The 16,324-nt window shown below is 41.2% G+C and overlaps 1 protein-coding gene across 1 annotated transcript in view; it reads left to right on the plus strand.

Moving 5' to 3' along the window:
• The window catches only part of LOC118423926 (polycomb complex protein BMI-1-A-like), a 30,887-nt gene extending 15,739 nt beyond the window's left edge, over window positions 1–15,148 (plus strand). Inside the window, exons 2-10 of the mRNA XM_035832242.1 lie at window positions 9,569–9,811; window positions 10,349–10,445; window positions 10,661–10,716; window positions 10,871–11,015; window positions 11,341–11,464; window positions 11,936–12,043; window positions 12,442–12,522; window positions 12,924–13,104; window positions 13,535–15,148. Coding sequence (XP_035688135.1) covers window positions 9,700–9,811; window positions 10,349–10,445; window positions 10,661–10,716; window positions 10,871–11,015; window positions 11,341–11,464; window positions 11,936–12,043; window positions 12,442–12,522; window positions 12,924–13,104; window positions 13,535–13,635 — 1,005 coding nt within the window. The 5' untranslated portion in view covers window positions 9,569–9,699 and the 3' untranslated portion in view covers window positions 13,636–15,148. The remainder of the gene's footprint in view (window positions 1–9,568; window positions 9,812–10,348; window positions 10,446–10,660; window positions 10,717–10,870; window positions 11,016–11,340; window positions 11,465–11,935; window positions 12,044–12,441; window positions 12,523–12,923; window positions 13,105–13,534) is intronic.
• Window positions 15,149–16,324: the final 1,176 nt, after the last annotated feature.

The following is a 16,324-nucleotide window of genomic DNA, read 5'->3' on the forward strand; positions in this document are numbered from 1 at the left end:
TACTATTTACTCTTATTTGACCAATTTCTACAATTAGACCACCAAACCACGAAGCCCGGTAGAGGCTACTCTGGACGGCTTACTCCTCTATTTGTTCCATTTCTACGATTTTTCCAGCGATCCGCAGTCTGGAAGAGACTAGTGAAAATTGTGTATGGAAGTCGAAAGAGAGAGGCGCCCAAACTGTAAAAGGTCCACCTGTTATTGGTGTACTTCACACAGTGTGGGACAGGTGGTCCCTTGGGACATGCCTCACTTCATTAATGTCTGACCCCCACGGCATTTACCCGCTCACGGGGATTATCCGCTTTCAAATCCGATCAACTGGAATTGATGGGGATTAACTCTCTGATTGTTTGAGATGTGTCATCCCTTGGGGTCCAGATTATATGACGACTGTCTGCATTTGACAAAGAATGAAAATGTTTAGCGTAGAAAACTGATAGATGCTATGATTCTACTAGTATGATTCTACAATTTGATAACTTTCCAAGCTTCGCAAGAAATCCGTATTTGAAGAGATATATCTTGATATCTATGATATCCATACTGTAAAGTTTTTTTCTCTCTTCGAAACCAATAAAAGAATAAACTTGAAGGTCGTTGGTTGCTGTATTGGTTAAGTGGCTATAATGTCGAGTTGAATTCACATTTACTTGGGATTGGTTTGTCGAAATATGGATGGGGGACTGTTCCAAAGGAATTTTGAAATTCCCTTTTAATTTGCTTTTATACATGTATGTAATACTAACAAGAAAAACTTCTTTCCAAATAATTGTATTCTTCTTGTGTGAGCAACTTGTTTATCTCTGGAAGGAACTATTGAACAAGTTGACTTGTGAAACATCTTAGTGCCTTTCATGATATGTATGCTGTGTGCGAGTTAATACTTTTGTTGCTCGGCTATGTAGTGACACTGTTTATTGCTATAATTTGTTCTGATTGGCATTTTTTTTTAGGTTTAGTACAGCTTCGTGACAACACGTTTTGATGTTTTTCAACAACAAAAAAAGAAATTGAAATTGATATGTCCATATACAATTTTCGAGAGCTAGTCGATAAGAATATTCTTCGTGAATACATGACTGTGTATCATCGGTATTGAAATATCCGCTCTTTGTATACGTAGTTTATGTACAAAAGTAGTGCTAGTGGCTAATTCCCTTGACTGACCAGAAATGTCAAACGGCGGCAAAGTTTTGTGGGAAGAAATCGGCTTGAACGACAAAGCATGTATTCTACATAGACTTTCAGATATACAAGATAACTCTATCGAATTCGGCGAGCGAACGCACAGATAACACGCGTCCATATAAAAGTTGTACCAAAACTGCCGGGCAAAGTATTTCTATTGTCGAATTGACTATCCTCGTACATATTTCGGTACCTACATACAACAAGATTTATACCAGTATCGTCATATCAATGCGCGCGTAAAAATCACCGAATGCCGCTAGTGCCCGCTACTACGTTTATATTATTACCTAGGTTCCTAAACTTTGCTAAATAAAAATCGACAACACTTTATGTTATTTTCCATTATTGGTTGATTTGGATTCCGGATACTTGATCAGATGTTACTTCTAAATTGATTTTAAAAGCTTTGATTGGTTTTCAAAATCCTTGTTTCGGGACTTGGTGCACGGTGCCAGCGGACGCTCCGTTGGAAACGTTATTACCGAGCAAATTGATCTTGAATGTCGGCGAATTTGAAGGCGTCCCCCGGGGGTTTACTCTGATTGTTTGCCCAGTGGCGGAGGCGTTTGGCTCGGGACTCCAAGTCGTTAGTTCGGCGTTGATTGAACAGAAGACGCTGGCGGGCGATACCTTAATCTTAAGAAATATGCTTCAAGACGTTGCCTTGTATGTGTGAACCGTACGTTTCGTACAGTCTGCATTTGTCAGTTTGATTATGAACAAGACGCATTCACGGAAAACGTAGTGTGTATATAAGAAAATACATTGGGAGGGTGTTTAGTATGCCTAACGTTCATGGTGTGATATCTTAATTTTTAAACCCTCATTGCATTGTTTTGTAGTACTAGTGACGCCTTTTAAATGCGTTTGCAACCGCTAGAATACACGTATTCGGGACGCATGAAATTGTCTGGGGGGTTCTGAACCCAGTTAAAAGGTAGAATTTAGCCCGAACTCGCCTCGACAACAAGACTTACCCGGGGCAAATCTAGATTCAGCTAGAGACAAGCGAGGAATGTGCACTATGTACCGCGGGGTCACATGCTTCACCCTCAAGGCGTTCCCTGATTGGTTGTCTGCACGCCCATACGTCATTGATTGACAGCTCGGTCGGGCGATATTCCAGTCACGTCCAACACCTGGCAGGCGTCAGGAAGGGGGAGGGCTGCGCGAAGGATAGAATCTAGAAATGATGATGCATTAATGATAAATGATGGGGTAGGAAATTGGGAGAACCACACAGAACGTGTGAACAGGTCGTTAGACACGGCGCTCCACTATACGTGCGGGTACATCGCAATCATTCACGATTGTTTACTGTCGTTTCGGCTTCAGAGAATCTCCATCATACAAACGACAATCTCTATAGACTGGCCATTCTACACACTTACGTTACTTCATGTAATACAAGGGACAAAGGTAGATGTCTATCCTTTCTATAAGCTACAATTCAAATACGTTATGAATATGCTGTTTCAAGTTGTGAATTATAGCTCATGGCACCGTGGTTCACTGTACTGGGTACCCGAATAAGGGAGTTGAGGAAAAATTATTATCCCAGCTGATACAGGGAGGGGATGCGATAGCGTTTCCCAAAGATGAACTGTATTGATTGCTCCCTTGGGAATTTAGAGCCAAATCTATACCCAGTGCACCACAGCTTACCCCATGCAATAAGGCATGTAAAGCAGTGGGGTAGTGTACCAAAAGTCATGTGACTTTTCCATAATCCATAGGTGTTTATCTCTTAGCAAGTCTAAATAACTACTAACCATAGTCAGTTCTACATCTCTGATGTAAAATTGCAACTTTTCAATAGAGGGTTTTCTTTTTTTACAACTTTTTTTACTAGTTTTCATACAACGCTGTTTCAATGAAACTGGCAAACTGTACACACAAAACACAACATTACACAGCTGAAATGTCCCTACATACAGCAAAATCCTGTTTAATGGACAGCAAGTATTGCCCTGTACTACATTCAGGAGTATTATTTGCAATAGCTCCTCTTTTTAGGGTCTCATAGGATCAAAAAGTATCCAATTCAGTGTTGCTGGGGGGGGGGGGGGTGAACACCAGTAGGGCACATTATGATTGACAGGTCCTAATTGGTAAGGCATACAATTACATGGGGCTAAATCATCATTAAGTCCATCATTTTCATTGAATTCACACCACTTTTGTAGTAATCTATGCTATCTGAGTTATTCCTGACAGCTTCCAATACATGCATGCACATACTTTATGCTGCAAAAAATCACAAAATATCACATTTTTGCTACATTTTTGGGAAATTCATGCACAAAACTGGGTCCACACTTGACAAAACCTCTTGTATACGATATTGCAACATGGTTTCAGCAAATCTGAGACAGCTTTATGGTTCAAAAGGCCTCAAATGCAAAATGGGGGTGGGGGGCAGTACAGGTCAGACATCGAAGTTAGGGCTGCCCATTGACAAGCATGTTGAAATACACTGAATGAAGGCTTCAAAAAAGTACTAACCCATAGTTCAATCTTTAAAATTCTTCTCCACCAGAAAGTCACTTGGGTCTAGTTTATAAGCATTCAAAGAAAACAGAGGGTTGTTTGGCTCATTCTCTGAGAAAAGCTCGCTCTATGAAAGAAACCTCACCTTTGACCCATTTTCCCTCCTGATACAACCAGTAGCACCCTATAACTAAAACCTGTCCTTACACCAGCTGAACTGCTGAACTGAACAAATTTTGACCCAAACAGGAAAGCTTAGACCCTACCTGTCTCTTCTAACTCAAAAAGTCTCCAGATTGGGCAAAAATTTTCAAGGAAAAGAAGGATTTTCAAGGATTTTAAGTCACACCCAAATCGTCTTCCCATTTTTTGCCCTCTACCGCGCAACGCAACTCTGACGTCAGCCCTGTAGGCATGTGTCACGGTAGCAAGTAGATCCCGAAGGCTTGGCACTGAGCTGAGACTCGGACAGAAAACGACTTCCATGGAGAAAACGTGAAGACATCTTGAGCCAGCGTCAGTCAACTGTGTAAGCTTTGGGGCACGAACTCCGACTATCTAGGCTAAGCGCCAAGTGTGTGTTGAGTCAACGGTGACCAAATTTGCGCGCGCGCCCATAAACACAAACACAGAGCACTCACACACACACACGCACTAGACACACGCACACACCAATACAGACTTGCAGAGGAGCGTCTATCCTTTCTTGACTGCCCCAAAACCGCGAAACGCCGCCGGAAAAAACAATGTACTGGTACCGTACCGTACCTGAATATATGTCTTGGAACATTGTACCCGTTACTAGGACTGCACACCGTTACCAAGTATCGGTATACAGTGCCGCGAAAATCATTTAAATTAGGTACAATTCCACCGGAACATCAATGTAACGGTACGTTGTTCCCGTTCCTGATGTTACACGTCTTCCCCGGCTCTGTACTAGGGCTGCTTACCGTTATCAAGTTTCGGTACATGTACAGTACCGCGAAAATCATGTAGGTACAGGTCCTGAACATTAATGTACTGTTCCTGATGTTACGTGTCTTCCTATTCTATACTATGGCGGCCTACCGTTACCCAGTACCGATACAATACCATGAAAGTCATATAGGTACAGGCCCAAACTATCGAAACACCAATGTACCGTGTATGTCACATTTAGAGACCAGTTAGGTACGAAGCGCTATTCTTTTCACATCGTCAACCAAAGCACTAAATGGAAAACACAGTCTGTCATATTGTCTAGTATTTACGAATAGAAGCAAAAAGGTGATCTATATCGTGTGTTATCCGTGTCTTATGCATGGCGACGTCGTTTTTTATGATAGACTTTTTCATTTTCACAACACACTGAAAGTGTTTTACTTTGATATTATTTTCGTTGTTCATTTCTTGTTCGGTTTATACTCTTTCTACATCCTCAGTCTATCCCACCCTCATGTATTTTACCCACGTAAGTATAAAATGCCCACCCTTTTGTAAATCTAAAAGTCAAGTTTCTGGCGAATTTGAGGGTCTATCGCTAGTTATAGTTTTAAATAAGCAAGCTCTACAAATTTCCCCTTGAATGTGATATAGCGAGCATGCATTGTCTTTCGCTACTTTTATTTAAAAAATACTGGTAAGATTCGTTCAGTATTCTTTATAGCCGCCGTTTCACATTGTATATTTTCAAAGTATTGTATGTAGTAAATAGATATGTTGTACATACTTCAATAAACACGTTTATAAGGACTGTTGTGTGTAGGGTCGAAATACCTCATTAAACTCAACCTCAAACTATTGAGGAATTCATTGGTTGGTTGGTTAATTGATCGGTCAGTTGATTAACTGGTCGACTGATTATCAATCGATATGATGTGTTCACCCGAAATGGGTAAGAGACGTGCTTGCTTGATTGCATTTGAATACCGCCTCTTAAGTCTCTTTGAGGCCTTTACGTTATCATAATTCATCATCATATTGTACTGTATATGTTGAGTTTATGATTTACATTTTAAATGCAACGTGTTGTAATGTTTTGTAATGTTGGCGGCTAAAGATCGGAATATCATATCTTGCATTTCCTCTGTTCTTATCTCTTAAAAGAATTATTAGCATTTCTTACATCTCACTAGAGCTATATGCGAATTGTACATTCTGTATGGTTCTGAAGCGGCGGACCCTTTTTCATCATGGACCGTTGTCCCGTATTCTGGGTTTGAAAATAACGGTCCCTGAAGCCCCGCCAATGAGAGATAACGATAAACTGAGCTGTCGACCCTTGCACAAATCACACGGTACAACGCGCCACCAGAATACCGGGCAACATGAATTATTCAAACTAGTACATGAAGATGCGAAGAGCCATCATATATGTCTCTCTGTAGGGAATGTCTGAATGAGTGATTGACTGAATGGCGTTTTGCTTGACTGTTGTACACGATTTAATGCATGACAATAACAACAAAACAACAACAAAACAATGACAACGGGAATATGGCGGATTGACATAGGGCCTGTTTCTATCTGTTCTGCCTGTTATAATACAAATCTGTTTTGTAAAGGGCCACAGATACGAACGTATATACGTAGATGTTGAGTCGGGACATGAAATAAGCATTTTGAAAATATCTCTGCTTGTCTTTGACTTAGTTGTACAGGATAGCGGGGGCATTCCGTTAGATACTATCTTGACACAAAGAAAAAGAGTCCGACCCCCAAAAAATGCAAGTCAGCATTTTCTTTTAATCATCGCTTGTATTTGGTTTTGCGAAAAGTGAAAAATGTAGATTGACTCAGCACTGACCACACAAAACTACGTGGTGACCACAATAGTCAACTCTAATATATTGTTTACCTTCAAACAGACCCCATACTCTATTATTCCTGAAAAGAAAAGAACACGCGAAAAGCAAACTTCTTTCTGTTATATATACTGTATGCAGTATGCACTACTGGGACTAGGGGTGGGTAGCGGTACAGAAAATTCTGTTAACTTAGACCAAGTCTGACATGTGAAATGACTATCAACTCTCCGGCTTCTTCGCTCTTGTTACCTGTGGACCAGTTAAAGCCCCCAAACGCATGAACGCCTGTCGGTATAATGTGTTAATTTTCTAATCGGTCGAAAATCCGGTCTACTGATTTTTTTCAGGACCTTTTTTGTCTGTACTGGTCCAACATTCAAAACGGTTTTGTAGTCTGGTACACCGTACCGGTACCCACCCCTAACTGGGACCATTCGAAAGTCATGCGTACACGCTATTATGTACGAAACTAATGTTGCACATCAAATGGATTGAACGATTATGCAAACCAATTCTGGAGTGTTTTTGCAGGCAACATGTGCAGATGACAACAGTAGTGTATCCCGCTATTTTTGTTCGGAACATGTTAACAACAAAAGGGTCTAGATTGGTAAACATCGAAATCATAACGAATCATTTTGTGCCATCGTGACTACTAGCTGTGTAAGATGCGTTACACAATCATATGTGTTGGGCAAAACTCCCTTTCCCAGCATAGGAAACCGCGAATCCCCCCCCCCCCCCCCAAAAAAAAACATACCATCGCTCCAGAATTCTGTGAAGGAAGCTTACGTTGTAATTTGTCTGTCATAGATTGGATTGACGCCAAAGCTAGCATTTGAAAACATTGCCTCACGAAAACAACAGTTATGCCATTGATAGTAGATCTAGTTTTTACCAAAAATAGCACCAAAAAAGTAGCCTCTACCAGGCTTCGTGGATCGCTGGTCTAATTGTAGAAATTGGACAAATAGAGTCTATAGTACGCTAGGGGAGTTAGCCGGCCAGAAGAGTACGTTTCCTCACCACGTGGTGAGGATAATGATTCTACCGATCCACGACGCCTGGTAGAGGCTACCAAAAAAAGCACAAGAAAAGGACGTTTCTAGTATGTAATATTTGGTAATATAATTCAAATTTTATTGTGCAGGTACTGCAATAGCTTTGTAGTATTTCTTTATATCCAGTATCCATAGCCCTATCCAGTACCCATAGACCCTATCCAGTATCCATAGCTAGCCCTATTCAGTACCCGTAGCCCTATATATCCAGTACCCGTCGCCCTATCCAGTACCCGTCGCCCTATCCAGTTCCCGTAGCCCTATACAGGACCCATTGCCCTGTCTAGTACCAAGAGCCCTATCCAGTACCCACAGCACCTAACTAGTACCCATAGCTATATCCCGAGTACCCATCGCCCTATCCAGAGTACCCATAGCCCCATCTTGAGTACCCATAGCCCTATCCAGAGTACCCATAGCACCTAACCAGTACCCATAGCTATATCCAGAGTACCCATCGCCCTATCCAGAGTACCCATAGCCCCATCTTGAGTACCCACAGCACCTAACCAGTACCCATAGCTATATCCAGAGTACCCATCGCCCTATCCAGAGTACCCATAGCCCCATCTTGAGTACCCATCGCCCTATCCAGAGTACCCATAGCCCCATCTTGAGTACCCATAGCCCTATCCAGAGTACCCATAGCCTATACAGTACCCATAACCCTAGCCAGTACCCATAGCCCTATACAATACCCATAATAGCCCTAGCCGCACTGCAGAGGAAAAATTGGGTGGAAGCGCCCGACCACGAGACGAGGGAATAACGCGAATCGAACCCAAATCACTCAATTTGCACGGTAATGTGCGAAGCGCGCCGGGGCGACCCTTGGATCGATAATCGGCGGAACGTCCGGGGCCACCGGCGGAAAATGAGCTCGGTAACGAGGGGATGGTCAGCAAGACGGGTCAGGACTATAAACTAGATCCTCTGTCTTATGGACTGGCCATTCAGAACGGGCAATTTTCACGTCCGTAGGCACCAGAAATCGCTCAGGATTACTTTGTATGTTATACCCTCGTTGGCTACATACAAAAACACACAAAAATATAAATCAAACGATACTAAAAGTAGAGTATGCGTGTGTATAGAAAATATTTTTGCATCTTTGTCTTTGCCGATTTTTTTTTTCTTCATGAATTTTAAACAATATGATATACGCCAAAAGGTTAATCCACGGGGGGAATGGCATGGCCAAATTTCCAACTGGAACGTTTATTTGCTAGTTGGTCACTTGATGTGAATGGCGATGTAAATGTGATAAGTCCTGTTATACCGTTCATTTTGCAGCAACCCGGTTACTATTTGTTTTACATTGATTTAATATTTCATAATTCATATTACATTTTGATGTAAAAGACAAATAGTTAACCCCGCTGGTGCCACACCGTAACGTATTACCGGTCTATAGCCCTACACACGCAAGTATTTAACCCTCTACTCGTTGCCTCTTGTTATTATCAATACGCATTTGACGCATAGAATGGTGCATTGGATGGGATGATGTTCTTTCTCCATTCATCTTTTCGTGTTTTATATACTGTATCTCTGATCCCGCTAACATGGCATAACACAGCAAGCCATGTCTTATAGTTTTTGTGCACGAGCCTTACTTTAGCCTTTGGTAGACTCGCACCTTTGAATATAACGGTAAACTCCCAATAGATGTTGGGGTGAGAAATTGTCAGGTCAGGTTTTCTGACTTGTCAGCAATTTTCTTGAACGCTGCATCATTTATATGTCTTGTCTTGTTATTTTAACGTTATACTACAAAAGGAAAATGTTCATGGTGGTTTTATGTCTTTAGTTTTCGGGGTGACCTCTTGCACTAGTGACTTAAAACTACGGTGAACATTTTGTTCCGTCTTCTGTCCGCCGACTTCCTTGTTTTAACCACGAACCACCGCGAACACGTACTCCATTTTCTCCCCACCACGAAATGAAATCCCCGCCAACATTTCTCGCTTTACAGTATTTTAGTTACACTTGGGTGTCAATCAACGGAATAGTTTTTCTTTCTTTCTAGAGGAGGATTCTTGACGAGGACCCCCCTACGTCCACCGTCCTCCTGATACCCCGGATGCTGACGTCATCTTTGTTGTTGCGGTGATTGGGTGGCGGGAAACGAGAGAAGCCTGGCTGCGCACGCGCACGGGAAGATGCACCGCACCACGCACCTCCCCATCACCGAGCTCAACCCCCACCTCATGTGCGTGATCTGCGGGGGCTACTTCATCGACGCCACCACCATCATTGAGTGTTTACACTCGTGTAAGTAAATAAACAAACCTGCAAACAAACAAGAAATCAAAAAAATTGAAATGGAATTTTTACTTGTTTGCATCGGATTTCGGAAATTTTATCCACACACCTGACGCGCACTGATCTTCGGGAAATGTGATGTCAGAGGTTGGTCAAAGTTGATCAGAAGTCGATACCTGCTACCGCCACATATTTCCGTCTCGTAAACGGTAGTCGCCATATCGCTGACTGGTTTTACATGTCCAAGATTTTCAATATTTAAAAGAATAAATTCACGACTCTATCCTAAAAAAATATCGAAATAAGAGAAAGAAACTACATCACTTGGGGTTGAACTCTAGTCAAAAAGCCTAAACCCCAAACCGTCATCTACTACGTCACGAAATACCGCGGACTGGACAGAGCGTGCAAATACATTTAAAGTGTGGAGAGTGCCCATATAGATAATAGGCGACGACCATTTACGAGACGGAAATTGGGGCTGCCGTCTCGGTTCAACGTGTGATAATGGACAGTCCATACATATTTTGTTTTTCTCTCTTCCAGTCTGTAAGACGTGCATCGTGAAGTACCTGGACACCAGTAAGTACTGTCCCGTCTGCGATGTCCAAGTTCACAAGACTCGACCCTTGCTCAATATACGGTTAGTACAACTAATCTACTATCTGATATTGGTGTATATCATCATTAGACGTATAGAAAATTAAGTTGTGTCTGTATGTTCTTAAAACGGACGATAACGCCTTGTTCTTGTTTTTTCGAATTGAATTTCCGCATATGACGTACTGGTGTAACTTGAAATAAAAGTCCAGCATTGAATTAATTGTTAACTGTACCTTTCACTATTGTGTTTTGCAGAGCGGATAAGACCCTACAGTCCTTGGTGTACAAGCTCGTGCCCAACTTGTTTAAAGGTACGAAGCATTTCTTTTTGATGACATTTCTCAGTGTAGCAATTTTTTTTCTACGATGAAAAGGCGTTGTGATTTTAACGTGCAGTAGTATCAGTACAGTAAATTCATGTTTCTTAATGTCATAAACATGATTTTGATCCAAACTTTCTTACAGATGAGATGAAAAGACGGCGTGATTTTTACGGCCAGTACCCAGACCAGGACCTGGCGGCGTCCAGTGAGGAGAGAGGGGAGGTGGAGGATCTACAGATCTACACACCTGACGAGCACATCAGCCTCTCACTGGAGTATTACAGAGAGTAAGGGGTCCTCTCATTGGTTATCAGTCTGTCACTGGAGTATTATAAGGGGTCCTATCATTGGTTATCAGTCTCTCACTGGAGTATTGCACTAATTATAATTGACAGAGAGTAAGGGGCCCCCTCATTGGCTATAAGTCTCTTAATGCAGTATTACAGAGTAAAGAACTCTCTCATTGGTTGTCGGCTTGTCACAGATTGTAAGGGACCTTCTCATTGGTTATTAGTCTCTCATCGGTTTTCAGTCCCTCATACGCATATTACAGATAGTAAGGGACTGGTTATCAGTCTCTCATGGGAGTATTACACTGATTATGATTTGCAGATCTGAAGGAGGGTCGACGGGTGAATCGGATCAGGACAAAGACGAAACAGAGACTCAGACGAGACCGGAGAAACAGGACACATCCCCCAAATCTGACGGCAAGCGGAAGAACGGAGAAACTGATGTAAGGCGTCTTCTTTGTGCCTCAAACACTTGACGTAGACGTAGTACCTTAAGTCATTGCTACGTCTTTCCGTTTTATAAAACGAAAGCCTTGAACCCTTTCCAGGTCTTCCTCAGAATAACTGAGGGCTCGATTGCTCAAAAACGCGAATTGTGATGTTATATGAGCATCGGGTCAAAGGAGATTGGAAGTAGGTATCGCCCCCCGTCCCGGATTAATGACTGGACTACTACTTCTATCTCGGAGTAACGCACCTTACCACCCCGTCTCACACGTTCAAATGGTATAGCCCTGTAATTAAAAGGGCGAACCACCGCTGCCACCAGTGTAACAAACATGTTTACATACACACTCCCTCAGGTTGCCTGCTACAACTGAACTATTCATACTTAAATGACGTACGTAACAGATTTCAGGTGGAGAGCAAAACATGATTGCTACACAAATAAATCCGTTATAATTAACTTCCAGGACGTTGTTTACCCGGAGAAGCGGTTCCTGAACTGCCCGGCTGCCGTCACAGTTTCTCACCTCAGGAAGTTCGTCAGAAACAAGCTGGACGTGCCGCCGATCTTCAGGGTTCGTTCATGAAGCACCTTCTGTTCCCAAAACGCAATTTGTTTTTGCCATAGCATAGATGTTTCCAATAAAGACAAAAATAAAATAAAAACTTCGGTCTATTGGCAATCCGACATTTGTTCCTGCGATGGTATTAACGTTTCAAGTGAAAAAACAACAACAACCTTCTATTCCCAATTCATCTCTGTGACAGTCTAAATTAACAAAAGAGGCCTGGATATATGCAAGGTTTAGGTTTTTGGAACAGTTATATGTTCCTCTGTCGTAATAGTTTTCTTTTGCGCAATAAGACAGAACTTAACACCGTCAACATAGATCGCAGCAACGGGTCGTAAGTGCCAGATAACCTGTGTCGTCCCCCGTCTCTGTTGATTAACAGTTTTTTGTTCTATGCTCAGGTTGAGATTATGTATGGAGACGAACCACTGAAGGATGACTACACACTTATGGACATAGCGTATATCTACACGTGGAGAAGGGTAAGTTTAAGGAAAATTTGATGTCTCTACTCTCTATTTTAAAATATTTGTTTTCCCTTGTTGTAATGCACTTGTCTACTAGACTTTAACATAGATAGGTCTGAGATCACGTCGGTTAATAAGCCGAAGAAAAAAGTATGGAAACTTGACTTTTCTTCTTGTAACTCGCTCACATAAAAGTAACCAATGGATTTACGATGTGGTATCATTGTTACGCATTGTAAGGTTTCCGGTGATGTATAATACAGTGCACAACGGAGATATTATCAACCGAATTCGAGTGTGTTCGGTTTAGAGAGGTGGCCATTTGACAGCAAAGGCTCATTCTTATTATGTGTACGTTGGATTTTTACGTGAAATAAAAAAGACGTTTTTTAACGAAATTTTCCCTTTATTTTCAGAACGGCCCCCTCCCCCTGACCTACCGTGTTCTAGAGAACCCCAGTAAAAGACTGAGGTCGGAGTCAGACGAGCCGGGAGGTAGCGTGAACGGGGAGGGCAGCAGTAGTAGTAGCACCACGACGGAGCTTGCGCCGGCAGAAACCGTCACAACAGCCTCTACGTCATCACAACCACAGACAGGTAACAATGCTTGGCTTAGATAGAATTATTAATATTTTACGGATATTTCTATTTAATAATCAAGCAAATCTATACTTTTACCGTTATCCAAGACAATGGGCTTACGCAACAAATTTTCCACCTGCCCATTAATTTGTCTGTGACGCACTTAACTGACGCAAACTGATATTTGGGATGTATGACGTCAGGTGTGGGTCAAAGGTGCTCGGAAGTCGGTGCCTGCCACCGTCCATAGTCAATGTAAATTGATGAGACCAGACGCAGGTTGGTTTGTTAAGAAAACACGACGAAAGTTGAAAGAGCATCAGCCTACTATACTACGCACTTGTGTAGATAGACCCTACGATCTTTCCAAAAAACATTTACGCATTTACGTAGAACGTATTTATATAGATAATATGTATAAATGTACAAATTAATATTTTTCCAGGACCAACGGAAGCACTGGACCTGCGCAGCACGTCTCCAGCCAGTGCGCAGGCGCAGGAGCGACCAAACGGAGGTGTACCGGTACCGGGGGATACCGGATGACTCTGTGTTGGCAGGGGGAGGGTCAGGGGCAGGTCAAAGAGCAGGTCAAAGGGCAGGTCAAAGGGCAGATCTAAGGATAGAAGCAGGTCAAAAACACGCCGGCTAAAAAGGAGAAATAAGCATATAGACGACTCGGAAATAGCTGCAAGGTTGCAGAGTTTGATTTTAGCGTGATGCAAAACGCTTCTGGCTGAAATGTATATCATTGTTGATATAACACTATCTTTCGTTTGATAATTCTTCATTTTCATGCATTTTTTCCAGTAAGGCCGCTACAACATCCCCCGAAAGATAATGCAATTAAATAACATAAACCATTATCACCATGTAAATAATGCAAAATGACGACTATAAGTACATCTCGGATAATAATGAAGTTCATGGTTCTAAGTACGTATGCGGGAGGTCAAAGGTGAGGGCACCTGACACATAGAAAAAACATGCCAGATTGACCTTTGATCTTGTGCATGCGCACTCAGAAATGTGAAACTCCTTATACAGTAGTTCTTGACAGAAAAGAATAATGACCATGTCATCAGTAGCAGCTCTGTATAAAATGCATTAACCCCTCTGAAATGCTACCACTTCTTGTACATGCTAATTAACGGTTTTTAGGTTTAATAATTCAACTAGCCATCAACAAGCATTCGTTTTACTTAGGCTGCATCCTTACACAAAGTATTTTATCATGAATGACTTTATTCAAAATTAGATAATATTATTTAATATTATTGTCTACTGGAGGATTGGGGATGTCATAGTGTTAAGAATACGTTTGTATTATGGTTTAGACTTTAGAGTCACAAAGCTAGGTATTGACACATAGTTGCGTTTCTTAAAAACTTCAGATCTATTGAAGAATCATCAAGGTTATCATGCATTTGAAGTACATGACGGTTGAGGTAAAGGAAGACATACAGCACTATTTATGAGGCGGTGGGGGCAGTACTTTTTAAAACAAAGGAAGAGGTGTATTACTGGTTAAGCCTAATTAATGACTACAACTAGCTCATTTATTTTTCGATAGACTCGAGCAACAACCATTAATTGTTTGATGACCAGATATAGCAAGGATATAGCAAAACTAAAGCCCTTTAGTATATTGATGATGCTCAAAAGTTTTTCCACCCTTCTGATTGGTGGTAAAAAACACACCTGACCCTGATTCTCCTCATGCCAGGATCAGTTTAGGCTCCGCTCTTGTGGTGTGGCCAAAAATATATTTAAGAGAGCTTGGCACAAACTGAGCTGTGCCACGGTACTAGTGCAAAAAATTAACCTTACAGAGCTCTGTAACAGTTTACTTTAGTGCCGAGAAAATGTGTAAACTTAGTACTACTACTGGGTTGGTGGAAAACATAGTCCAGTCTGACAGAAAAAAAAACAGTGCACCAGGTTTTCTACCAACCCAACAGCTACCATGTACAATTAGGTTAGTCTCCAAGCAGATCACTATGGGGCTAGCAATATCCAGCCAGCCAGAGGTGTCATTCCAAGGACACAGAGTAAGATACAGCTATCCTTAAGGTGTGTCATTCCAATGACACAGGATAAGATTTACCTAGTCACAAGGTGTGTCATTGCCAAAATTGGCCTGCTGGATATTGCTAGCCCCTTCGTGATCTACTTGGAAATCACATTTAGCTGTGTATTGTGATATTGGTGTCCTTTTACAAAGTTTTTGCTGTTTAGAGTATTGAGGGTGCCATGATGAAGTGTTGAAAGAAAAATTTAGGTTTGGAATGTAAGAGCAATAGTTTTGAAAACTCTTGTCACAGTTGTGACAAATGATTGCATGAAACTAGTTCACATGCTAAAGTGACGTCTTTGAGTTGTTGGGATCATTAAATTTAGTCTATAGCCATATTAGTTTTAGCTTGGTTTGTAAGCTGTGGTTTGTAAGTTTGTTTAAATGTATACAAACCATTCGAGCAAAAAGTTTAATGATTATGTCTGCAATCGGGAAGTCATATTCTATCAGAAAAGTTACTGGTATAGAATCTGACACATCTCTTTTCTGTCTCAGAGATTACAACTGAAACTATGTGCTTCCCAAATCAAAACTTTGGTACCAATCCCTTGGTAAAATACATTGAAAAGTTTATACATATGAACCTTTTCCCATTCCAATAATACTTTCTTTTCCCTTTGATTTCTAGCTGTAATGATGTCACTCTCTTCCTTCTTTTGGCAAATCTATGCACATTAAGTTGATAAGGATACTGTTTCTTGTCTCATTCTGAAAACAAACTCAATGTTACAACTTACAAATTGTATTCCTCAACAACAGCATTTGACAAATCTTACAAACCAAGCATTATACTATTGTGGCTTTAACGTTTTGGAAGGGGTTACTTATTTAAGATATACAGTGATGCATATGTTTCTTTCATACGTTGCTTCTTCTTATTGTTTCACGCAAGCAAGCAAGCAACAAGTTGATTAGAGCTTATTTTTATATTAAATCTACCCAAGAAAGAAATCAGCTTGTGATGAAGAAAGGTATAGTTTTCTTAAGTACCTTAAAGCTGAGATAGAAGAAAAATTAAGGTAGCAATGTCACGGCAGATGTGCAAGGCAGACATTTAACAAGTCGTATTTTATCGTTTTAATGAACGAGAATGTTACGTATTTATTTCCCCCCTTTCACAGTAGTGTCTGGTTGATACATTTTGTTTTTTCTTTGGTT

The sequence above is a fragment of the Branchiostoma floridae genome, chromosome 10 (genome assembly GCF_000003815.2).
Source record: "Branchiostoma floridae strain S238N-H82 chromosome 10, Bfl_VNyyK, whole genome shotgun sequence".
Classification (NCBI taxonomy): Eukaryota; Metazoa; Chordata; class Leptocardii; order Amphioxiformes; family Branchiostomatidae; genus Branchiostoma; species Branchiostoma floridae.